The 25,984-nt window shown below is 39.4% G+C and overlaps 1 protein-coding gene across 2 annotated transcripts; it reads right to left on the bottom strand.

Moving 5' to 3' along the window:
- Nucleotides 1-17,486: 17,486 nt before the first annotated feature.
- On the bottom strand, nucleotides 17,487-24,070 carry LOC131243241 (uncharacterized). Of its 2 annotated transcripts, none has more exons than XM_058242439.1 (3): nucleotides 23,532-24,070; nucleotides 20,434-20,517; nucleotides 17,487-18,131 (listed from the first exon to the last, which is right to left on the bottom strand). In XM_058242439.1, the coding sequence occupies exons 1-3, from the start codon at nucleotides 23,985-23,987 to the stop codon at nucleotides 17,850-17,852; spliced, it is 822 nt and encodes a 273-aa protein (XP_058098422.1). In that variant the 5' UTR covers nucleotides 23,988-24,070; the 3' UTR covers nucleotides 17,487-17,849. The 2 variants fall into 2 exon arrangements, with proteins under 2 accessions (XP_058098422.1, XP_058098421.1); XM_058242438.1 differs by having other exon boundaries at nucleotides 20,332-20,517; nucleotides 23,532-24,068.
- Nucleotides 24,071-25,984: the final 1,914 nt, after the last annotated feature.

The raw sequence follows: 25,984 nt of genomic DNA, 5'->3' as shown, positions 1-25,984 counted from the left end.
ATAAGATATAGGTTTAGGGAATTGAGAATAGGTTAAGGTTTAGGTTTAGGATATCGGGTTTGGGTTCGGGATCGGGTTTATGTTTGGGTTTTCAAGTTTAGGTATAGGTTTAGGTTAGGGAGTTAAGATTTGGATTAGGTGTAGGTTTAAGTTTAGGTATTTGAGAATACATTTAGGTTATAGGTTTAGGTTTAGGTTTTAGGTTTTAGGTTAAGGTTATATGTTTAGGTTAAGGTTTAGGTTTAAGTTAAGGTTGAGGTTTAGGTTATAGGTTAAGGTTTTAGGTCATGGGTTTTGGTTTAGGTTATAGGTTATAGGTATAAGTTAAGGTTTAGGTTTTGGGATTTGATTAAGTTTAGGTTATAAGATATAGGTTTAGGGAATTGAGAATAGGTTAAGGTTTAGGTTTAGGATATCGGGTTTGGGTTCGGGATCGGGTTTATGTTTGGGTTTTCAAGTTTAGGTATAGGTTTAGGTTAGGGAGTTAAGATTAGGATTAGGTGTAGGTTTAAGTTTAGGAATTTGAGAATACATTTAGGTTATAGGTTTAGGTTTAGGTTTTAGGTTTTAGGTTAAGGTTATATGTTTAGGTTAAGGTTTAGGTTTAAGTTAAGGTTGAGGTTTAGGTTATAGGTTAAGGTTTTAGGTCATGGGTTTTGGTTTAGGTTATAGGTTATAGGTATAAGTTAAGGTTTAGGTTTTGGGATTTGATTAAGTTTAGGTTATAAGATATATGTTTAGGGAATTGAGAATAGGTTAAGGTTTAGGTTTAGGATATCGGGTTTGGGTTCGGGATCGGGTTTATGTTTGGGTTTTCAAGTTTAGGTATAGGTTTAGGTTAGGGAGTTAAGATTAGGATTAGGTGTAGGTTTAAGTTTAGGGATTTGAGAATACATTTAGGTTATAGGTTTAGGTTTAGGTTTTAGGTTTTAGGTTAAGGTTATATGTTTAGGTTAAGGTTTAGGTTTAAGTTAAGGTTGAGGTTTAAGTTATAGGTTAAGGTTTTAGGTCATAGGTTTTGGTTTAGGTTAAGGTTATAGGTATAGGTTAAGGTTTAGGTTTAGGTTTACGTTTAGGTTATAAGATATAGGTTTAGGGAATTGATAATAGGTTAAGGTTTAGGTCTAGGTTTTGGGTTTAGGTTAAGGTTATATGTTTAGGTTAAGGTTTAGGTTTAAGTTAAGGTTGAGGTTTAGGTTATAGGTTAAGGTTTTAGGTCATGGGTTTTGGTTTAGGTTATAGGTTATAGGTATAAGTTAAGGTTTAGGTTTTGGGATTTGATTAAGTTTAGGTTATAAGATATAGGTTTAGGGAATTGAGAATAGGTTAAGGTTTAGGTTTAGGATATCGGGTTTGGGTTCGGGATCGGGTTTATGTTTGGGTTTTCAAGTTTAGGTATAGGTTTAGGTTAGGGAGTTAAGATTAGGATTAGGTGTAGGTTTAAGTTTAGGGATTTGAGAATACATTTAGGTTATAGGTTTAGGTTTAGGTTTTAGGTTTTAGGTTAAGGTTATATGTTTAGGTTAAGGTTTAGGTTTAAGTTAAGGTTGAGGTTTAGGTTATAGGTTAAGGTTTTAGGTCATGGGTTTTGGTTTAGGTTATAGGTTATAGGTATAAGTTAAGGTTTAGGTTTTGGGATTTGATTAAGTTTAGGTTATAAGATATAGGTTTAGGGAATTGAGAATAGGTTAAGGTTTAGGTTTAGGATATCGGGTTTGGGTTCGGGATCGGGTTTATTTTTGGGTTTTCAAGTTTAGGTATAGGTTTAGGTTAGGGAGTTAAGATTAGGATTAGGTGTAGGTTTAAGTTTAGGGATTTGAGAATACATTTAGGTTATAGGTTTAGGTTTAGGTTTTAGGTTTTAGGTTAAGGTTATATGTTTAGGTTAAGGTTTAGGTTTAAGTTAATGTTGAGGTTTAGGTTATAGGTTAAGGTTTTAGGTCATAGGTTTTGGTTTAGGTTAAGGTTATAGGTATAGGTTAAGGTTTAGGTTTAGGTTTACGTTTAGGTTATAAGATATAGGTTTAGGGAATTGAGAATAGGTTAAGGTTTAGGTTTAGGTTTTGGGTTTAGGTTTAGGTTTTAGGTTTTAAGTTAAGGTTTAGGTTTAGGTTAAGGTTGAGGTTTAGGTTATAGGTTAAGGTTTTAGGTCATGGGTTTTGGTTTAGGTTATAGGTTATAGGTATAAGTTAAGGTTTAGGTTTTGGGATTTGATTAAGTTTAGGTTATAAGATATAGGTTTAGGGAATTGAGAATAGGTTAAGGTTTAGGTTTAGGATATCGGGTTTGGGTTCGGGATCGGGTTTATGTTTGGGTTTTCAAGTTTAGGTATAGGTTTAGGTTAGGGAGTTAAGATTAGGATTAGGTGTAGGTTTAAGTTTAGGGATTTGAGAATACATTTAGGTTATAGGTTTAGGTTTAGGTTTTAGGTTTTAGGTTAAGGTTATATGTTTAGGTTAAGGTTTAGGTTTAAGTTAAGGTTGAGGTTTAGGTTATAGGTTAAGGTTTTAGGTCATGGGTTTTGGTTTAGGTTATATGTTATAGGTATAAGTTAAGGTTTAGGTTTTGGGATTTGATTAAGTTTAGGTTATAAGATATAGGTTTAGGGAATTGAGAATAGGTTAAGGTTTAGGTTTAGGATATCGGGTTTGGGTTCGGGATCGGGTTTATGTTTGGGTTTTCAAGTTTAGGTATAGGTTTAGGTTAGGGAGTTAAGATTAGGATTAGGTGTAGGTTTAAGTTTAGGGATTTGAGAATACATTTAGGTTATAGGTTTAGGTTTAGGTTTTAGGTTTTAGGTTAAGGTTATATGTTTAGGTTGAGGTTTAGGTTTAAGTTAATGTTGAGGTTTAGGTTATAGGTTAAGGTTTTAGGTCATAGGTTTTGGTTTAGGTTAAGGTTATAGGTATAGGTTAAGGTTTAGGTTTAGGTTTACGTTTAGGTTATAAGATATAGGTTTAGGGAATTGAGAATAGGTTAAGGTTTAGGTTTAAGTTTTGGGTTTAGGTTTAGGTTTTAGGTTTTAAGTTAAGGTTTAGGTTTAAGTTAAGGTTGAGGTTTAGGTTATAGGTTAAGGTTTTAGGTCATGGGTTTTGGTTTAGGTTATAGGTTAGAGGTATAAGTTAGGGTTTAGGTTTTCGGATTTGATAATGTGTTGGTTATAAGATATAGGTTTAGGGAATTGAGAATAGGTTAAGGTTTAGGTTTAGGATATCGGGTTTGGGTTCGGGATCGGGTTTATGTTTGGGTTTTCAAGTTTAGGTATAGGTTTAGGTTAGGGAGTTAAGATTAGGATTAGGTGTAGGTTTAAGTTTAGGGATTTGAGAATACATTTAGGTTATAGGTTTAGGTTTAGGTTTTAGGTTTTAGGTTAAGGTTATATGTTTAGGTTAAGGTTTAGGTTTAAGTTAAGGTTGAGGTTTAGGTTATAGGTTAAGGTTTTAGGTCATGGGTTTTGGTTTAGGTTATAGGTTATAGGTATAAGTTAAGGTTTAGGTTTTGGGATTTGATTAAGTTTAGGCTGTAAGATATAGGTTTAGGGAATTGAGAATGGGTTAAGGTTTAGGTTTAGGATATCGGGTTTGGGTTCGGGATCGGGTTTATGTTAGGGTTTTCAAGTTTAGGTATAGGTTTAGGTTAGGGAGTTAAGATTAGGATTAGGTGTAGGTTTGGGTTTAAGGATTTGAGAATATATTTAGGTTATAGGTTTAGGTTTAGGTTTTAGGTTTTAGGTTTTAGGTTAAGGTTATATGTTTAGGTTGAGGTTTAGGTTTAAGTTAATGTTGAGGTTTAGGTTATAGGTTAAGGTTTTAGGTCATAGGTTTTAGTTTAGGTTAAGGTTATAGGTATAGGTTAAGGTTTAGGTTTAGGTTTACGTTTAGGTTATAAGATATAGGTTTAGGGAATTGAGAATAGGTTAAGGTTTAGGTTTAGGTTTTGGGTTTAGGTTTTAAGTTAAGGTTTAGGTTTAGGTTAAGGTTGAGGTTTAGGTTATAGGTTAAGGTTTTAGGTCATAGGTTTTGGTTTAGGTTAAGGGTATGGTCCCTGCAAATACAGATATAAACTGGCCATCCGACACAAATGCCAGGCCCTTCCAATGTTGTCCATTAAAATTGGATAGCTTCATCATGGTCATAATAGCGGTTCCCTCTTTCCAGGGAACCCCGCTCTTCCGAATAGCTCCGACGCACATCCGGGTCTGCTCCATTAATTTCGATCAAATACATAAACACGGCCTGTCTAAATGGCCAAGCCCCTCCAATGCTGTCCATAGGAAATGGACAGCTTCATCATGGTCATAATAGCGGTTCCCACCTTCCAGGGACCCCCGCTCATTCGGATAGCTCCGACGCACATCCGGGTCTGCTCCATTAATTTCGAGCAGCGGTTCATAAATACAGCCTGTCCAAATGGCCAGGCCACTCTAATTATGATTCAAAGAAGAGAACTCGAGGGTTTTCCTTACCTTCCATTGTATGCTTCCAAGGTACGGATGACCCCTGAAAGACACATACATCCTGAGAATCGATTGCTTCTCAAAACCGCAGACTGTTTTGTTTTGAAACTCGTTCATCTCACCTAAAAACCTGTCACATAATGAATAATTGTAACCACAATGATAACTATTGTGAATGCACTATAATGAAAAAAATATTATTATTATAGATAACTGTAATTACAACATAGATATCATGAACACGATATCACATAATGTATTGTTTGATGAACTACACATGTGCATTCTTGACAAGAGACGTACCAAATGCTTGAATCTGAAATATGCAACTCCAATCATCCCACATGCAACATCCACCTGAAAGGAATAGAACCTTTAAATGTACACTGATTTTAAAAAAGGAATAGAACCCTTAAATGTGCTGGATTAGAAGAGGAGTCTTGATAAATTTTAAACTCCTCCATCCTACAACTACTTGGAACTGGGTCTTCTATAGATGCCCAATTCTTCCAAAACCATATTCATGATTCTCACCTACAAATCCTTGTGCAATCTAACTAGTAATTCCGAAATGCTGCATTCAGCAAAAAAATAAAAGCTTCACAAAGCTATAATGGAATCCCCAATTGGCCAAGTGGGTCAACAAATCCTAAAGAAGCATGCACCACAAACTATAATCACACTGCAAAAATCAAATTTCGAAAGTAACCTTTGCATGTGCCTTGTAGCCAACCAGTGATTTGGTGACCTTTCATGGTACAAGTGGCCAACCAGTAATAGGAACTGTTGATATAGTGGAGTCAAGCTAAAGGTCAAGATCATGTTAGAAAATTCTGACCATCCAGTTTGAGTATCACCAAGGGAATGTAGTTGTTGGGCCAGGGCATGTGTGGCCCAATTGATGAGCTGACTGGCCTGATTTTTGGGCTAGGGCATGTTAGTGATGGGACCCACCTGATGGAAGTGCAGATAACATCCGATGTTAGCATTCGTCCTTGAATTATAATGTTTTGATCCTCTCTTTTTTCTCTGACAAATAGCTGTTATTGTTAAGGACTGTTGGAATTCTTATTCCAGTTTATATAATGGTAAGAGCACTGACTATAATTCAACGCAGGCTCCAACAACAGGTAGCTCCCCTTTTCCAAACCTATAAGCGGGATCCAGGCTGTTCACCAGGTAGATCCCAGCAAATTAACTACAAACCAAAAATCAGGTCAGGCCTAGCACTAGGTATGCCACATTATATATGGAAAAAATGATGATATTTGAAACTCATCAATGGCTACACATGGACCATCTGATGATCATGCTGCAGCACATAACACTGATGGGCCCCACTAATGAATAGCTTAGAGCTTGCATGGGGCAAGAGCACAACTTAAATTTGGGTTATGGTCATCCCTTTACTGCACATATATGGGTTATGGTCATGTGTCAATTGAGACCGTCCATCCAGTAAGACCCATCTTAAATCATGTTCACTCTAATTTTTTATTTTGCTAGGTAATCCTAGCCCAAATTTATTCTCCTCTAACCAAATGGGGGCCATTGACCTTTTTTTTTTGGGGGGGGGGGGTGTGCTGGTGGAACCAGTATAGGATTACAGAGACCTTTCCATAGTACACATGACAGGGGTGACATGCCAATTCAGTATTTTCATTTAATTGCCCTTGTTGATGATGAAATAGGATTAAAAATATAAATCATCTAATTTCTACAGTTAATATATTGGAAATGAATATCCTACAATCATATCCCATATAAAAAATAATAATAATAAAGAACAGATTTTTATAGATAATCAATGCATAGAAAGCTAGAAACAATAGTTGATTTCTACTTTCTAGAGAAGTTTGTAACAAAAGATGAATTCAGGCGGGAATTTCACGGGATCAGAAATAACACTTTATATGGATAATAAGTGACATGGAATATACACCAAGTGTTCTAGATTAGTCGTGTTTTTTATTAGGATTGTCATTCCATACAAGTTGCCCTAAAATTCAGCGGGAGTGCACCTATGAAACTCAGCCCACCACAAAGATTTATTGAGACAACAAAGCAAGCAAAAATGGAGTCCATTTAGCAATCCCCAAATTCAGGTTTCAGCTATTATGATGCATATAAATGTCTCACTATCACATGCTCAGAATTTTTATTAACAAATAGGAGAAGTGTCCTTTTACATTTACATGCATACACAAGTAATGGAGATTAAATCTAGGAGCTTGATCCAAAATCAATATTCCGTCCAAAGCATTGCAGGATCTTAATAGATTTTTCCAACCTTTAGAATGGGCAGATTATATTCTTTTTTTAAGCTTAAAATCTGATCAATCCACATATAGATTTCCAACTAAAAATAAACAAACAACTAAAATATAATTTTCTCAAGATTTGCTAATTTAACTTCACTTGCAGCAAACTTTAATAAAAGGGAAATCATGAAGTGGTGCCCTAGAGCCACTAATGATATACAACCTTTTCACAATGTTAACAAACATCCTACTGAAATGGAGAGTTAGAATTTCAATCATTTGATGATCATCCTAACTCACACTGTCACACATGTATGAATGAGTTGCATTTTTATTTTAAATATGATCGAGATGCAGCGGAAAACACATGGCGTCATAACAGAAATGCAAAATCAAATGTAATAGACATACTCCCATGGCACATTGCCGACAAGCATTCGATTTCCTTCATTGTCTTCATAAATAAGAACATAGTTGGGAGTTAATACCTTGCCTTCTTCATAAATAAGAACAAAGAAGTTCAGAATTAAACCATCAGATCTGATGAAATCAACATCAAATCAAATTAAAAAAGGAAAAAAAAATCCTCAACCATAAAAATGCTATAAAAAACCATAAATCAACAGATTTCCAGCAGAAAAGGGGGATTGGGTCATTTTGAGGTGAGATTAAAGCTACAGATATATCCAAATTGCATTTGAATTCTTGCAACTAAAATTAAACTATAGCAAATCTGAGCTTCTTATGACAAAATCAACTAACTAAACCAACCACTATCGTAAAAATCCATCTATCAGCCATCATATAGTGCTATCAACAATTTCTGCTTAGGCAACTGTCTTCAAGGAATGAATTGGACTGTCCATAGTTACAAACTTACAACCTATGGGACACCATGAAAGAATCACGCCAGTCAGATGATCCTATCCACCTGAAAGCTAGTCATCTTCTATCTAAGTTGTAAGCCATATATGGAGGGTTAGGATCATCTGTTGGAAGTGATTCGTTAGAATCATAAGCAATCCATTATCCATGATGAGAACAAAAAAAAAAAATCCCTAATTAGGGATTTTCAATTTTTAGTTCCTCACCTTCAGACACGGTAAATGATGATCAACCATACAAAATCCCAATCTGGTATAGAGCTCCTCCAGAAATAAGGAATTACAAAAGGAGAAATACCAATTAGGGATTGAAAGTTCAAAAAGCCCCAATTAGGGACTTGGAATTTCAAAAATTCCCAATTTGAGATTTTTAATTTCGAAGCCCTATTAGAAAAAGAAAAAGAAGACAGAGAAGAGGAAGATGAGAATACCACTGCCGCTGTTGAGAGAGAGAGCTGCTGGTCGTGAGGTGGCGAAGGAGAAGGAGATGGCGAGAGCGAGAAAGGACAAGGATTGCGTGATAACCCTGCCACCACCGACTGGATGTGGATTACGTAGTAGGGTGGAGAGATCAGAGAGAGAGAGAGAGAGAGAGAGAGAGAGAGAGAGAGAAGAGGGTGCGAGAGAGGCAGAGACAAAGAGGAGAGGGTGCGCGCGAGAGAGACAGAGAGAGAGTTTTAGGTTTGGGTTTTGGGAAGATGGGTGCGCGCGGCCAAGAGACAGGGAGAGAGGGTGAGGGAGAGCGGGAGATCGAGAGAGGGCAAGGGAAAGAGAGAGACTGAGTGCGAGAGAGAGAGAGAGAGAGAGAGAGAGAGAGAGATGGAGAGCGTCTCTGCGCGCGGGAGAAAATGGCGGACGGGGATGGGTTTTTTATTTTGGGAGGGGGTTTGGATTATGGAGGGGGTAGGTGACGGACGGCTCCTTGGGGACGTTGTGTTTTAGGACTGTGGGGCCCACTGTGATGTATTTCATATATCCACTCCGTCAATTAATTTTAAATTATTATTTTAAGTGCTTATACAAAAAATGAGTTAGATCGAATATGTAAGGAGACCACACAACATATTAACAGTAGAAATTTAATTTTAATTATTTCTTATAGTGTGGTCCACTTAGACATTTAATCTAAATAATTTTTGGGCTCATGCACTAAAATTATATATCAGAATTGTTGGATGGCTTAGATCCAACACATATATTTCAATGGATCTCATGGATCCCCTTAAGCACCATCTATGTTTAATATGGTTTAGGTGAGGAGGTATGCTTTAGCTACGGATTAAATCCGTAGCTATATTACTACGGATTTAATCCGTAGCTAAAAGCTATCAATGTCCATAGCCTTTGCTTGATTTTTTGGTAGTGTTTAGGGTTTTCATGCCTTGGGAGCAACGATGGTTTGACGTCTATATTGTAAGAGCAATGATGGTTAAATGTTCACATTGTAACTCTTCCTAGGGCCCATTGTTAGGCCCATGTTGTTGTGTGTAGGCCGTTTAGGCCCATCTTTGTTATGAAAAGAGTTCGTCACCATATAATATACTTAGTATAGCTCCATGATTCATACTCATACACATCATATGTATGCTTGATATGAAGAGTGACTGATCATAGCATATGCCTTCGGGCAGATTGTTTATGGGGCTCCCTAATAGGCGGAGTTACCCCACATGAGCGCGTTGTACGCGTAGGATTGCTACATGACTGATAGTGTGATTCATGCACATCACTTTTGTATAACATGATTACTGTACGCTCTAATGACATCAGGGTTGTGACCTCTACTGGCATATCATGGATTGTAAGATCGAACACTGGAAATACTATTACTAGCATCGGAGCGCCATAGATGTCCCTTGGTGAAAATTCCTAAACCCGATGGTACTAGAGGATGACTCCAACGTTGAAATCGAGTAGATACATGAGCGCGCGAGAGTCGTATACCATTAGACCGCATCTCCCACTGTGTCATGGTTGGTTAGAAAGGGGTGTGACCTTGTCCAGCTGAGGGTAGGGAAAATTCTAGGCTAAGTTTGATCAGCTCGTAAATGGGTCCGCTATCGACAGACCGGGCCGATATTGGTAGGCGGATAGTGAGGCCTCCTCCACTTGCACGGTTGCGCGTCCAATGGGCAGTGATGTGGTGTAAAGTGTACTAAACCCTGATGATTATGCAGACGAACCATACTGATATATGATGTAGATTGGTATGCTTGAGTTGCATTTTATTCATAATATTGGCTATATAGGCCTTGCATCATATGGCCTTGGTATGATTGATATCATTCATGCCTTGCACCACATGGCCTTGGTGTGGCCAATAACATTCATGCCTTGCATCGCATAGCCTTAGTATGGCTGATGATATTCATCGACTTACCAGCATTTTCGTATTACTCTGATATTACAAACTTGCATTTCTACCATATGCACACACTTTCACCACCCTCTAAGCTTTCTATAAGCTTATGCACAACCGTTGCGTGCAGGTGATGCTAAGTATAGTTGTTCAGCAGCAAAAGCGTGCTGCAGAGCTTCCAAAGTTTGACTTTATTATCACTGTATTTCCCTTTATGCACATTATACTCAAAGTTTTTTATCATAGTGGATTTGTGATGATGTTGTTGGTTGTTGTTTGTGGGTTATACTTATGGTTATGCTTACTACGAATCAAATTCATGTTGAAAATCATCCTTGTGGGATCTCACTATCGGAACCTGGTGTATGGGTGCTAGGAGCTGAGAATAGGGTACTACGGAGGCTGTCGGCGTCGGATTTGGCGATCGAAAATTTTGTGAGCCCGGTTTTCGAATTTGGGGCATAACAGATCAAGTCAAGTATATGTTTGAGAACATAACTATATACAACTTCGAATGAGGTCTTGTTGGTGGATCAATTCTGCGTGTTGTTAAAGGTGAACTCCACCTGAGAAAAAGTAATATCGCACATAGGAGGCAACTTATCAGGAAGTTCATCGGGCATAATCTCTTTGAACTTTAAAACACTAGTTTTAACTTCTCTCGGATGTACATAAGTTTTACTTCTTTTTTCCTTTAAAATTAATACATTGATATCCCCCGTCTACTCAGATTCTTTAATGAAATCTCGTACAGTTACGAGAGACAGTCCATATACTTTAGAAGTCTTAAATTGGTTCTTTAGTCTTATGGGGGGAGGATAATCTTTCTACTATCTTTAACAAATATAAATATGTTATCCCGATCTCTATGTGCAGCATCAACATAATATTGCCATGGTTAATTAATCAAGTAGCATGTGACAAGTCTCCATATCAATTACGTCACATCTCACTTCGTCCTTATAATATTTACTAATGGAGAAAGGAATATGACATTATTTAGTTATCTTTGTTTTGCTGACCTCCTTGATCCATCCAACCATATACGAAGATGGATGTTTTTTGTCTTCAATTGCAGCTTTTCCACCAATCTTTGACACGAGATTCTCACAAGTCCATCATTTATAATCAAATCATAGACCATTTGGTTCACGGTACACCTCATTCAAAATATACTATGTCATTGTAGATATATCTTCTCCTTTGACGTGTACAACAGCATGCTCTTGATCAAAATGATGGCTTGTGATTCACTATTATCGGGTGGTAGCGTACAGTTCGTCACCGATGTCACACCATGAACATGATGGCTGCGAGCTCCATCGTTGATCTAGTGTTGCTTGTTATTACGAACATGGGTCCGTTCAAATACTTTCGTCATACGATCAATCATTGCATGCAATCCTTGCATGGCTCGCAGATTCTCCCTTTGCATTGCCTCAAATTCATCGCTATCAAAGGATAATTCCCTGGACTACTATTCATGGACTTGTTACCCGAACCTTAGTTAGATGTCATTGAGTTAAGAAAAAGACTCGCTCTAATACCAATTGATGAAGGAAAGGGTGTGATGAGGAATATCATCATGTACCTCAAGTGTGCAAAACATTGAATTCACAATCTTATTCTTGAATCCACGAGAAAAAAAAATTAATTTTTTATTAATTAATAATTTGTAATGTGTTTTTCTCTCAATTACACCGCTATTAAAGGAAAAAAAACCTAATTTGTAATTACTAAAAATAATAAAATTCTAACCCTAATAAAAATACTAATTCTAGTAAAAGTCTTTTAAAGCCTAATTTCTAAAAATAAAAGTCCAAATAAATCTTATTAGAAGAGTCCTAACATAATTATAAGAATTTTTTTAAAAAAAGATGAAAATCTAAAACTCTAAAATTAAGAAAATACGATAAAAATCAGAATGACTAAAATTAGTCATTTTTTTTTTCTTCTGAAAATCCTATTTTTGAACTTGAATGAATCAATTTCTTGCATTACAGACTAACGTGACCCACTAGTAAAGATTGATAGGTTGTGTGTCTCATAAGGATACCAGATCAAAAGTTATGGCCAATTTACGGTTCTCGCTTCAAACAACAATTTCTCCCTATTTAGAATGAATTTGTTTGAACCAGATACTTTTGAGGCCCAGTTGCATCATGCACGAGATTGGATTGGATAAGACTAATTACCTTCGTTTCCATGCGGCCTTCTTTTGGTCCAACCATGCTAGGAATGTATCTGTGTCACGTCCTATATCAGGATCATCCAATCCAATTGGTATGATTCCTGCACCATAGTTTCCACCCAATGGCACCCTTATGGGGTGTTTGGCGCATGGTATTACATGGGATTAGGTGGGATGGAATTGCATTGCGTCCCGTGCCAATTCCACTTAATGTTTGGAAAGAATGGAAAAGCTTGGAATTAGATTAGATGGAATTACATTTGGTCCGGTGCCAAATCCACTAAATGTTACCAAGTTGTGTAGGTCCCACCATGATGTGTGGGCTATATCCACACTGTCCACCCATTTTTCGAGACCATTTTAGAGCATGGGCCAAAAAATCAGGAAGATCTAAAGCTCAAGTGGGCCCCACCACAAAAAGTAGTGGGGATTAAACACCTACTATTGAAAACTTCTTTGGGGCCACATAAGTTTTGGATTTGCCTCATTTTTAGGCCCATGCCATAAAATGAGGTTACAAAATAGATGAACGGTTTGGATATAACATATAAGTGTTATTCTCAATAGTTTCAAATGATGGTAGGTATATCTATTCAATGTACAGTAAATCAAAGACTGAAATCCCACCGTCTCGAAAACATAACATGGAATTATGCTTATCCCATAGTAACAGAGACAATCCCTGTCATATGTAATAATTACATTTTTTTAATCCCATCCCACTTAATCCCACCCAATACCATGTGTCAAACACCCCCTTAGAGCCCGTTTGGCCGGGCGGATTGGAAGGGATTGGAAGTTAAATCCTAGGATTGGCCGGGCGTGCCAAACAGACTGGGTGATCTGATCCCAATTCCATGGATCTTAAGACAATCCACTGACAACATCATCACTACCTCTAAATCTCATCCAATCCACCCTAATTAATCCGTTCAAATTTGCCTAAGGATGTGTTTGATTCAAGGGATTGGAAGGGATGGGAAGGTTAAATCCCAGGATTGGCCGGGCGTCGCCCAATAGACTCGATGTAGTAATCCCGGATATAGCAATCCCATGGATCTTAAGACAATTCACTGACAACACCATCATTACCTAAAAATCCATGCCATCCACCCTAATGCCGTTCAATCCCTTCCAATCCACCCGGCCAAACGAGCCCTAAATAAATAGGCTAAATTGATGAACATACATCCCACATCTCATTAAAAAGGTTTGAGAAAAGGTAGGGAAGTCAGCAAAATCCAAAAATCACCGTATCATCGGCAATTCTAGTTCTGTAGTTGAATTCAGGCTTAAGATTCTTATGGTGGCAGCCTGACCTACTGCCAACCGGTAAGTGTTTCTCTTTCCTATTTTGTTTTTATCTAACCTACATATTAATAACTCTGCCAGACCTACTGCAAACCTAGTTAGTATTTGTCTTTCCTCTTTTGTTTTTATCTAACCTACGTATTAATAACTTTGGAGGGATTATGTAAGTCTACAACACTATCCATTTGGGGCATGTTTGGGCAGTGGGATTAGAAGGGATTAGGTGGGTTGGGATTCACCTATCCACTGCCAAATCCACTCCATGTTGGAAGAATGTAAAAGCTGGGAATTAGATTAGATGGAATTGCATTGGTCCGTGCCAATTTCAGTCAATGGTAGCAAGTTGTGTAGGTCCCACCATGATGTGTGGGCTATATCCACACCATCCACCCATTTTTCGAGATTATTTTAGAGCATGGCTAAAAAATTAGGTAAATCTAAAGCTCAAGTGGACCCCACCATAGAAAGCAACGCGGATTGAATACTTACCGTTGAAAACTTTTTTGGGGCCACATAAGTTTTGGATCTACCTCATTTTTAGGCCCATACTATAAAATGAGGTTACAAAACAAATGAACGGTTTAAATATAACACACGTGTGTTATTCTTAGTAATTTCAAATGATGGTGGGTATATCCATTCAATGTACCATCGTATTACCCATGGCAACAGGGGACAATCCCTGCCACGGGTAATAATTATATTTTTTGAATCCCATCCGACCGCCGAAACACGCCCTTGGGTTTTCTGGTGGTACAAGTGGGACCCATTATTCAATGATCCAAGCTGTTAATACGATTGGCTGTGGTGCCGACAGCTGTTTAATACGTGATCTTATGATTTAGATATGGGATGATTCCTGTCGACCCACATCGAGGTTGTATCAATCTGGCGTTAAAAAGAACACAAGCCGCATGGGGGTATTTTGGGATGGGACGTACCAACATGGGGATGCGGTTTGGCTAGCCACTGGTGCTCTGTGAGCCCCACCACGATGCATGTGTTTCAACCACGCTGTCCATCAATTTTGTCAGATGATTTTATGGTATGAACTTAAAATTGGGGTAGATCCAAATCTCAAGTGGACCACGTCACAGGAAAGTGTTGATTGAAACATCACTATTAAAAACTTCTTGAAGGCCACAATTTTTAGATAAAGCTATATATATATATATATATATATCCCTTTCACCTGGGTCTGTGTGACTTAACCAACGGGTTGTGTCAAATAAACATTAGACTTAAGTTATAAAAGGTTGTGTCAAATAAACATTAAACTTAAGTTATAAAACATTAGACATTCAATCACTACTGTGGTGAGATTTAGATCTCATTTTAGGATCAAGCCCTAAAATGATCCGAAAAAATGAATGGATGACATGGATAAAACATATACATCATGGTGAGGACCACAGAGAGCCAACCCGTGTCCCCAACATGGCCAGCAAACCGATGATGAATAAGTAAAATATAGCAAGGGCCCACATTCCACCCCAAAAAAGGGCTGATATCAATGACGGAGATGGTTCAATGAAAACCGTCCAATGACCATTTGCTGAAAAAATGAGCCTGACTGCTGACTTTTTGAGTTGTACACCATCCATGGAAACTTTATTTTGGATGGCCCAAATCAGCTAATATATATATATATATATATATATCTCGTGAGGATATATGTGTGTGTGTAAAGGTACTATGCGCTAGACCTAACGAGTCTGTCCCATGAGGTCGAGCTATGTAGGCCCCACCGTGATGTGTTTCGAACATCTACCCCATCAGTCAGATGCACCATTCCATCGTGGGCCTAGGTCTTAAAAATCAAGTCAATCCGTGACTTATGTGGACCACACCACATACAGAAGTGGGGAGGGGCCGTGCACCATTAAAACATTCATAATCATTATTTGGGCCCACCGAGATGTGGTTGCAAATCCAGCCCATCCATTATGTGTGTCCCACTTGGATGAGGGTTCAGACCAAGTTTCAGCAGCATTCAAAACTCAGGTGGGCCCCACCAAGTGCTTTTATATGTTTTAACGGTATCTTCACATGATTTTAAATGGTATGGCCCACCTAAGTTTTTTATACGGCTGATTTTTGGCATATCCCATAATTTAGAGGGGACCCATCAAATGCATGGTGTTGATGGTCGACACGCATCATGGTGGGGCCCACATAGCTCAACCTCACGGGAGCTCATCGTGAGGTCGAGCGAGTCGAGCGCATAGTACCTTTTCGCTCGACCTCACGATAAGCTCCCGTGAGGGCGAGCTGTGTGGACCCCACCATGATGCGTCCAAAAAGCACGGTTTCTTCTAGCTTGTTTGGGGTAGACCAGTACAAGGACACGATCATCAAACCATGTCTACAATGTTCAGTGGGCTGACACATGCTAGTGACCTGGATTTCGTTTTGCACCACTGAGGCCCACATGTTCAGTTACCTTGTGGATTATAAGATATCCACGCCCAGACCACATTGAGAAAATTAATTAAGCTGACCATCATTATCTGTAGAACAACAAAAATTAATTCAATTCTCATTCGACTCTGAAAGATTAACGGCTAGGATCATCAAACGAGATTACGGGCAAATAGCTTATTTTCTAGTACTAACAATATAGCTTAATCCAAACCTTTTGCAACTTCCAATAAGATTTTAACGATGGGCATTCAATCACCACTGTTTCGCGCTGTGCCTCTGTACACAAGTCTATCCAAGTCAAGCTTGACAAAGCTCGGCTTGGCCAGTAGCTGACCCCAGCTCGAACGCAGTTTGACTTGGTCCTTGAGTCTGTTTGGCCAGCTCAGCTCAGCTCGTTTTGGTCAGTAACTCAGGCCAGTTTAAGTTGAGTCCGAGCATATGCGACATTTTATCGAACATCTTGTATACATTTCAAATTTCTCATATAATGCAAAACAGTAATAACACTTTACATGCATTTCATCAAACACCCAACGTGCAATGTGAAAATTAAACAAAATCAAACATCCAGCATGTAACATCAAAATCAAACACCCACTAAGTAGCATCAAAATCAAACTCGCAGCATATCCATTCTTTCCTCGCCAACACTTCGTTGAGTCATTTCATCAAACAGACGGCGAGCAACATCCATATCAAAATAACTAAGACACCGATCTAATTCGATCAAAGTCAGTTCGAGTTGAGGTTCAATCCAAGTCAAGTTGAGCTCGGACGGGCTCGAACTAGGCTTAAAATTTTTTCGAGCTCCAAAAACCAGCTCGAGTCAATCCAAATCCAACTTTAAGCGGAGACGAGTCAAGCTTTTTAAAAACAACATATAAAAACAAATAGACACATGGATAAGACCATACATCGTAGATGGGCCTCACGGAGTTTACTCAACACTCAATCGCGTTCTATCTCTCCGGGCGGCTGCAACCCGGAACCCTAACCGTAGGTCCCATCTTATGTATGCATTGTATAAACTAGGCCGTCATCTATTTTTTCTGCTTATTTTCGGGCATGGTACAAAATATGAAGCAGATAAAAACTCAAGTCTACCTTGCCACATGAAACAATGGTCAATGAATGCCCACCATTAAAAACCTCCTAAGGTCCACTCTAATGTTTGTTGGCCATCCAACCTGCTGTTAAGGTCACGCATACCTGGATGAATGAGAAAAAACAAACATCAGCGTCTTACAATACTTTCGTGGCTCACAAAAGGTTTTAGTAGTCAATAACCATTGAATCCTGTATCTCCTGTGATGTGATCCACTTAAAATTTTTATCTAATTCATATTTTTGGATCATGCCCTAAAACAAACTAGAAAAACAGATGGACGGCATGGATATACAATGCATCCATTGTAGTGGGCCCTACGGTCACGGGTCGACCAAAGTCGCATTCGAAGTCCGGCACAACTGACGTTTCTTCAGAGGGAAGGATGGGCTCCATGCGAACCAGCTCTTAGAAATAACAGCAGTAGAGGAAATGAGAACACGTGCGTGAGATCCTGGCTGTAGATTCCACATTTTACCATGTGAGCCAGACATCAACACAGAATTTCAACCGTCCGACAATTTCTCTTTAATCTTTCATGCATTCTTGTACACGTGGCATACATAATAACAATATATGCCTGATTTCAAAGTGGACCACCTGATGAACGGCTTTCATCTTGCACAAGATTTACTACTAAACATTAAACAATTTCTAAACAAAACCCATAATCGCAACACCAATCAATCTAATTCCTTGGGCAGAAACGCTACGAGAGATGACATCTGCATTCTCACCCGTCCAATCGATGTCCAAAGGCCTGGCTGGCCCCTTCCAATCTTTCAAAATACCAAAACCACCCACTGGACATTTCTGGTAGTTTGTTAGAATATCCAGGGGCATTTTAGATAACTTCCATCAGTCGTAGTTGCATGACTCCTTCAGATCAACCCGTTTCCCAAGCCGGTTCTGTTTCAAAGTAACCCAGCAATGGACGGTCCGATAGAATTTAGGCTTCACGAGCTTACCAAGGACGTACGCTCTAGATCTAACCACGAAGGTTAGGTTGAGAGGGACACTGATGGGACTTTCATGCGAACTGGTCAGACTCGAACCTCCACCGTAGAGGGGAATCTGGGTCCCCTGCACCGTTGCTGTTATCAGCCGTTGGCTTTTCCGAGATTGATAGAATTCCTTCATCTGTAATAACAAATTAAAATAGAAATTAGAGAGAAAACGGCAAAGAACGTCCGCCATTTTGGAGCCTTCACCACGCACTCATCATGTCGTATCAAAACATGAGGTGGGCCATACCTGTGCATTGAATCTAGACCATTGATCAATTTCTCTTGGCCGTTCATTTATCTCGTATCAGGATTATTTTTTAAAATGGGGCCAGATTTTGGTGATCCAGTCTGTTGATTGGGTGGGCCCCACAATGCTCAAAAAAGTATACGAAAACGGGAGATGTTACTCATCCTATCTTTGTCATTTTCCCGTTACCTTATCGCCAGGGCAGGCATGAGTCCCATCATCGGTCATGCCCCATAAATCATAATGGTGTGGGACGCCATTGGCATACTGACACTGCCAGCAGCGACTGGCTGGCCACTAGATGATGCTCTTTGGGCCCCACCATGATGTATGTATTTTATCCACATGGATGCAAAAATGAGACAAATCCAAATCTCAGGTGGACCACACTCAGGAAACAGTGGTGATTGAATCCCCACCATAAAAATATTCTTGAGAGCCAGCAAGAGTTTTGGATCAAGCTGATATTTGTGTTTTTTTCTTTCATTTGGGTCCATGTGACCAAATTAACAGGTTGGATGGCAAATATAAATTACAACAGGCTAGGAAATTTTTGATGGTATGCCTTCATTCGCCAGTGTTTTTGTGTGGTGTGGTCCACCTGAGATTTGTATCTGCCTCATTTTTAGTCTCATTCCCTTAAACAATAATCCAGAATACATAGACAGCATGGATAAAATACATGAATTATTGTGGGGCCAAGCACCATCCGACAGCGACGTTACTTCTGGCAGTGTCAGTGTACAATCCATGTCAAATGGTATGGGTGTCACCTGGCCAAAAATAAAATCAGGCCAGATAACCATGGCACTGGAATTAAAGGTGTACTGTTGAGTCCCAAAACCACTGGTTGAATTATAGTTCCCAAAAAACTCGGTGGGTTGACTAGAAACCAATCTCATCCGTTAAACCAACCACATGCTACCATCTTAACCGTTGCAACTTTGGGTCTGTGGATTACTTCAAGATTTCCAAACAACTTTGAATCTGCTAAATAATCTAAATTTTAAATAACTGAATATTGAATTGAGTATGTAAAGGTGAAAGACTCGGTTGAGCCTTCGAGTTCACCCAACCTGGATAGACATTCACAACTGAAGACCAGGACCTGGCAAAAACACATCTGAAAAGCATTTTTTCAGCTGAAAGGCAATCATGCTTATAAAGGCCAACCCCACCAAGCAACGGCTAGTTACCATTACATATTAGGAAACTATTCAAATTAGAATTTGGAGAGTTCCTAATACTCCCAATATTCAAATTTGAATAATTTTCTACTATCAATCCATTACAGCCACTGTATATATAAAAATGTTTTTAGACTCCACGTGCCTGAAATTTTCATCTAACTAGCCCTTACCTTTTTTGATTTTTTGAACTATGGATCGTACAAGCACCCTCAATTTGAGGGATGCGATATCTAAAATGGAGCCCACGATTCGGTGATAGAGATCATTGACAGGTTGTTTTCCATGATCGGTTAACCCATCACATCTTTCACAGCTTGCTTTTCCTTAGAATCCGGGCACAAGCTATATATTCACAGGCCAGCAATAGAATGGTTGGATTGTCCAGTCAGAATGAATTCCAGGGAAATCATCTATCCATGGTGGGACCCACTAGATGAGCAATCTGAGAAACCTAACCATTGGCTCCACATAAAGGAATCCAGAGTATGCGAATCATAAAAAGTGAACATTTTACCAAATACTGCCTCGAGAAACTGTTATTCCCAGACTTGGTACATGTGTCTGAAATCCAACCGGTTCAACAAATGAACACCATCATGATTAGGTGGGCCAATCCATATTCAAGTGTAGCCCATATGATGTTTTAATCGAGCTAATTTTTTGTTGGTACGATCATCATAGTGGGGTGCATGTGTTGAATGGCTTGGATGTTACATACACATACCATATGGCCCCACAGCTATTTTCACTAGCTAAAAATAATAGACAAGGGCATTTTTGTAATTTCATTATTCAATTCCGGTAAATTTTAATCATCCACAGGCATAATTTGGTAAAATGTCTATTCCTGAAGAATTTTAAGGAAAAAAAAAAATCAAAAATATAAAAATACTTACATATCCGGAAGCAACCTCGAGCTGGTAATAGTAAAGAATGATAGGCGTGGAGGATACATGTACGCCAAAGAAAGTAGCTGGGTTGCGGAAAGAGATCCTGACCGTAGAATTAAGAGACAGCATCTTGGTCGGTACTCCTGTTGCATCCATTCCTGCTTGTACATTGAAACGCTCGAACACAATGCTCTGAATCCGCGTAATAAATGAGATATAGAGAGCATGTCATTATTAACTGTAATAAAATAATAAATTTCATATTAAAATAAAAGTCTAAACTGTTAAACCACATGTTACGGTCCACCGAGCAGATAACTTACAACCCCTTCATCACATGTGACATCAGGTGGGCCACACCATAATCAGGATCACCTAATTTCAAAAACTCAGCCCTATCTAAACATAGGGTGGGCCACACCATAATCAGGATCACCAAATTTCAAAAAATCAGCCCTATCTACACATAGAGTGGGCCACACCATAATCAGGATCACCTAGTTTCAAAAAATCAGCCCTATCTACACATAGGGTGGGCCACACCATAATCAGGATCACCTAATTTCAAAAAATCAGCCCTATCTACACATAGGGTGGGGTATGTGTAGACCACACCATAATCAGGATCACCTGGTTTCAAAAAATCAGCCCTATCTACACATAGGGTGGGCCACACCATAATCAGGATCACCTAATTTCAAAAAATCAGCCCTATCTACACATAGGGTGGGCCACACCATAATCAGGATCACTTAGTTTAAAAAAACCAGCCCTATCTAAACATAGGGTGGGCCACACCATAATCAGGATCACCTAATTTCAAAAAATCAGCCCTATCTACACATAGGGTGGGCCACACCATAATCAGGATCACCTAGTTTCAAAAAATCAGCCCTATCTACACATAGGGTGGGCCACACCATAATCAGGATCACCTAATTTCAAAAAATCAGCCCTATCTACACATAGGGTGGGCCACACCATAATCAGCATCACCTAATTTCAAAAAATCAGCCCTATCTACACATAGGGTTGTCCACACCATAATCAGGATCACCTACTTTAAAAAAATCAGCCCTATCTACACATAGGGTGGGCCACACCATAATCAGGATCACCTAATTTCAAAAAATCAGCCCTATCTACACATAGAGTGGGCCACACCATAATCAGGATCACCTAATTTCAAAAAATCAGCCCTATCTACACATAGGGTGGGCCACACCATAATCAGGATCACCTAATTTCAAAAAATCAGCCCTATCTACACATAGGGTGGGCCACACCATAATCAGGATCACCTGGTTTCAAAAAATCAGCCCTATCTACACATAGGGTGGGCCACACCATAATCAGGATCACTTAATTTCAAAAGATCAGCCCTATCTACACATAGGGTGGGCCACACCATAATCAGGATCACCTAATTTAAAAAAATCAGCCCTATCTACACATAGGGTGGGCCACACCATAATCACGATCACCTAATTTCAAAAAATCAGCCCTATCTACACATAGGGTGGGCCACACCATAATCAGGATCACCTAATTTTAAAAAATCAGCCCCATCTACACATAGGGTGGGCCAAAACATAATCAGGATCACCTAATTTCAAAAAATCAGCCCTATCTACACATAGGGTTGACCACACCATAATCAGGATCACCTACTTTCAAAAAATCAGCCCTATCTACACATAGGGTTGACCACACCATAATCAGGATCACCTATACTTTCAAAAAATCAGCCCTATCTACACATCGGGTGGGCCACACCATATAAAATAATGCCCCTCCGTTAATTCAATAGCAATGTACAAGTGTGGTCCATTTCCGTGGATGAACATGGCTGATTTTTACATAAGGTGATGCTTGCGGTGGGCCAATTGGCCGCATGTGGTGCATGGCTTTGCAGGAAGTTCCTGCGATAGGAAGCTAGGTGGGGCCCACTGTGATATTTATGAGAAATCCACCCCATCCATCCGTTTTTATAGATCATTTTAGGATATGGTACCAAAAGTGAGGCAGATCCAAAACTCTTAGGTGGGCCGCAAGACAGGAAACAATGGGAAGGGAAATGCCCACCGTTGAAATCGCCCTGGGTCCACCGTAATGTTTATATGCCATCCATACCGTTCGTAAGATCATTCCTACCGGGATGAAAGAAAAACACAAATACATTCGCCTGATCTAGCAAAACGGATAGACGGGTGGATATCTCACAAATATTATTACTGTGGGCCCCACCTAGCTTTCCGTCGCAGGACGCGAAATTATCCTCTTGGGAAGAGGAACTCAAAATAAATAATACTTTAATGTTGAAATAAATTAATTATAGCAATTCGCGTGCCAAAAAACGTGTGAAAGCCTTTAACTCGGAGACTCATGACTCAGACATATTAACTCAATGACTTCTTAAATTGGTTCTTTTTTCCATACATTTCTGGAGATGAATAAACGCTCAGGCCGGGTTGACTCGGACGAGTCCGAGTTGTAGAACTCTACGCGAGTTCTGATAACTTCTTTTCCAGGAAATGTAACGAAATCCACTCGAGGAAAACAGAAAAGGCAAAAGAAAATAATAAAATTGCGCCGGAAAATCCTCCACGAATTTCAAGGAATAAAATTTAAAATAGAAGCGCCAGTAAGAATGTCTGATACCGAATCGGGAAACGTTCATCTGACTCGGACGATTTTTCGAATTTAAACGGATAAAATGACATTAATCAACCCAGTAGAAAACATATTGGCTAACCATGTCTTATACACGTACACCATTTTTCACTTTTGGTACTTTTTTAACGATAGAAAGCAAAGAGAATTTCCATTTCTACTCCCAAAAGTAGAATAATGGGTCTAGTCAACAAAAAATGAGGGTGTAAGATACTGGATTCATTCTAAAAATACCCAACAACAACATTTCGAACCAGATCAGAACAGAGAAGCGAGCGAGTAGAATAGTTGAGTCGACTCGGAGGATTCCCAAGTCAAAAACCGAGTTCACGATAGAAACAAGCAGAATCTATGAACAGAAGAAGGAAAATAACTAAAAATAGAAAAACATAACAAAAAGTCAACAACATTTCAAACCAATCCAGCGCAGAAACGGAAGCTACTCGAATAATTGAGTCGACTCGGACGATTCTCGAGTCAAACACAGTTCCGGACAAAAACAAGCGGAATCCATGAAAAGAAGAAGCACGAACCTTCACGGAGATTCTAGGCTTGTACGGCTTGCTGGCTCCCCAAAGAATCAAAGAGAAAGCAGTAAAAAGAAGAACGAACGAGAGCACGAAACAGATGAAATAGAATCTGGGCAAAGACATCTTCTTCCCAACATCATTCCCATCATCCTCATCATCCTCACCATCATCATCATCAACGCCGGCCTCTCCATTCATCATCTTCCTCCAAGCGCCGTTCTTCGGGTTCTTGAGTGAGGCGGAGAACCGAGTCGTGGACGATTCTCGAGAATGGTGGATGGGCGAGCAATGGTATTGGAAATGGTGGTGGGCGGGCGAGCCCATTGGGCTCGACTGAAACGACATCTTCTCCGCATCGTGTTGGGACGGGCTTTGAACGTAGTACAGCGGCCGACGTGGGGACCGAGTCGGTGACGACGGGGCTAGGCTCGTCACCTCCGAGTCGGATTTCGCGTGCATCGTGCCGGCCGATACGTTACGAGCAAGAGATGGAGAGGGAAGGGAGAGGGAAGGGATGGGTTGGCGTGGGTAGAAACAGTAGGGGTTTCCGTTTTAAGACCTGAGGTTTAAGAGGGGGCATTTCAGGGTACCGGAATCCTCTTCAACGCCTTTCTGACGCAGACTAAGATTACGGGTCCCACCATGTATATATTTATAATCCACTCTGTCCATCAGATTTATACCTATATTATAGGACTTGGATCAAAATATCAGAGAAATCCATGATTTAAGTGGGCTACACCGAGAGGAAATGATAGGGATGGGATTCCAACCGTAGGTTTGTTTTAAGGGATAATATGGTTTTACCTCTCATCAAAACCGTTCATCATGTGTAAATAACTAGGATGAAGTGAATGTATAAAAATAACCCAAATAAAATTCTAAATAAAGTGACATCATGTGAAAATATAGATTTTAAGGGGGTTAGTATATTATTCTTTTTTTTTAGAACATATCAGTTTATATTGGTATGATATTTAATATGTACGGTTAAAATAATGTTTCTAAACTGATGAACTGAGTGGATTGATATAAAAATCATTGTGGGACCCGCATAGGTTGGGCGTTTTACGCAACTGTGTACGATTCAGGTCCGGTCTCGGGCACATGGGACGAATTATGTGCTGCAGTATGGAGGAGTATGTATTTCTATACACATGCATCATTATTTTGTGTGTTTCAATCAATCTGAACCGTACAAATCTTGGGGTTCCAGCGTGACTAGTTCTATAAGCTAATAATGACAATGTATTCTATTTCACGGGTTAGAATGGACAACTGACCTTTTTGGCCATTCATCTGATGCTTGCTAATGTTAGGATGGAATTGTTCAAACGTCCTATCTTTTCATCCACATCCCATACGGGATTGATTTTAACGATGTGAATGAACGTAAGTACATGACACGTGTAAAGTGGTATGTGCATGTGACTGGTAAACCATGGACTCGCAGAATCGGGGATGGTTCTTCTCTGGTGTGGCGAGGGAGAGGCAGCAAGGACGAGGAGGAAGGCTGCTTGTCAGTGGACCTGTATCAGAGTTTCTCTTTCTATGTGCGTTTTTCAAACACGCTACCCGAAGGCTTCTGGATTTGGAACTACGATGCGCCGTGTGCGTAGAGCGCACTCACGATTGGAAGGCTCGCTTCAACGTTGAGGTCTCGCTTTCGAGCCCGGCGTACGCCTGCTACAGAAAATGACTTCGTGGACGAGGGGTACGTGAGTCCCCGTGACGATGGGCCCATCTGGGAGCTTGTGTCTGAAATGCTTGGGATTTCAAATTAATATCAAGATCATTCCGAATCCACGTATGTGTCTCAATGCACTGGAGTTCAAAAATAACATTGGGAATTTGAAGTTCTGTATTAAATTGACTTTAATATCCTTAATTACTAATATTTGATATTTGATTGAAATATATACTTTAGCAAAAAGTAACGAAATTCCAAGCCACAAGTGAGCTATAAACATAGGATCACAAACAAGCGACTTGCTAGTGTTTTTTAATTGTTGATTCACATAGGCAATGTTTGGACTGATCCGATCATTCTAGTAATATAAATTTAGTGGCATGGCCAATATTTTGATTGTTTTGGAGGAGTATCATGAGTGTGCACGTGTATAATTAATAGCCTAGCAACACCTTCATTTCATGAATCTCTTGCCTTTGGAAAGGAGTAAAAAATGCATTTGATTTCAAATCACAAGAAAAGGGAGAGATTTAAAAACACACCAAAACCATCTATCTCAAATACCTTTGGTTCCAAAAAACTCTAAATCCATGCTACCAAACAACTTTTGGAATCCGAATTCACTTAAATCAACTTGTTAGACGACCCCTAAGCTCCATGGGGCTCATTATGGTGTTTGTGTTATCCGCTTCAACTGCATCCATGATGTAACAAGGGAGTTATAACCGTTTTTGTGGGATCGCGCAATGTTGAAAACTCGAACGCA

The sequence above is a fragment of the Magnolia sinica genome, chromosome 4 (genome assembly GCF_029962835.1).
Source record: "Magnolia sinica isolate HGM2019 chromosome 4, MsV1, whole genome shotgun sequence".
NCBI lineage: Eukaryota > Viridiplantae > Streptophyta > Magnoliopsida > Magnoliales > Magnoliaceae > Magnolia > Magnolia sinica.
This window is presented reverse-complemented; position numbering and strand designations above follow the sequence as displayed.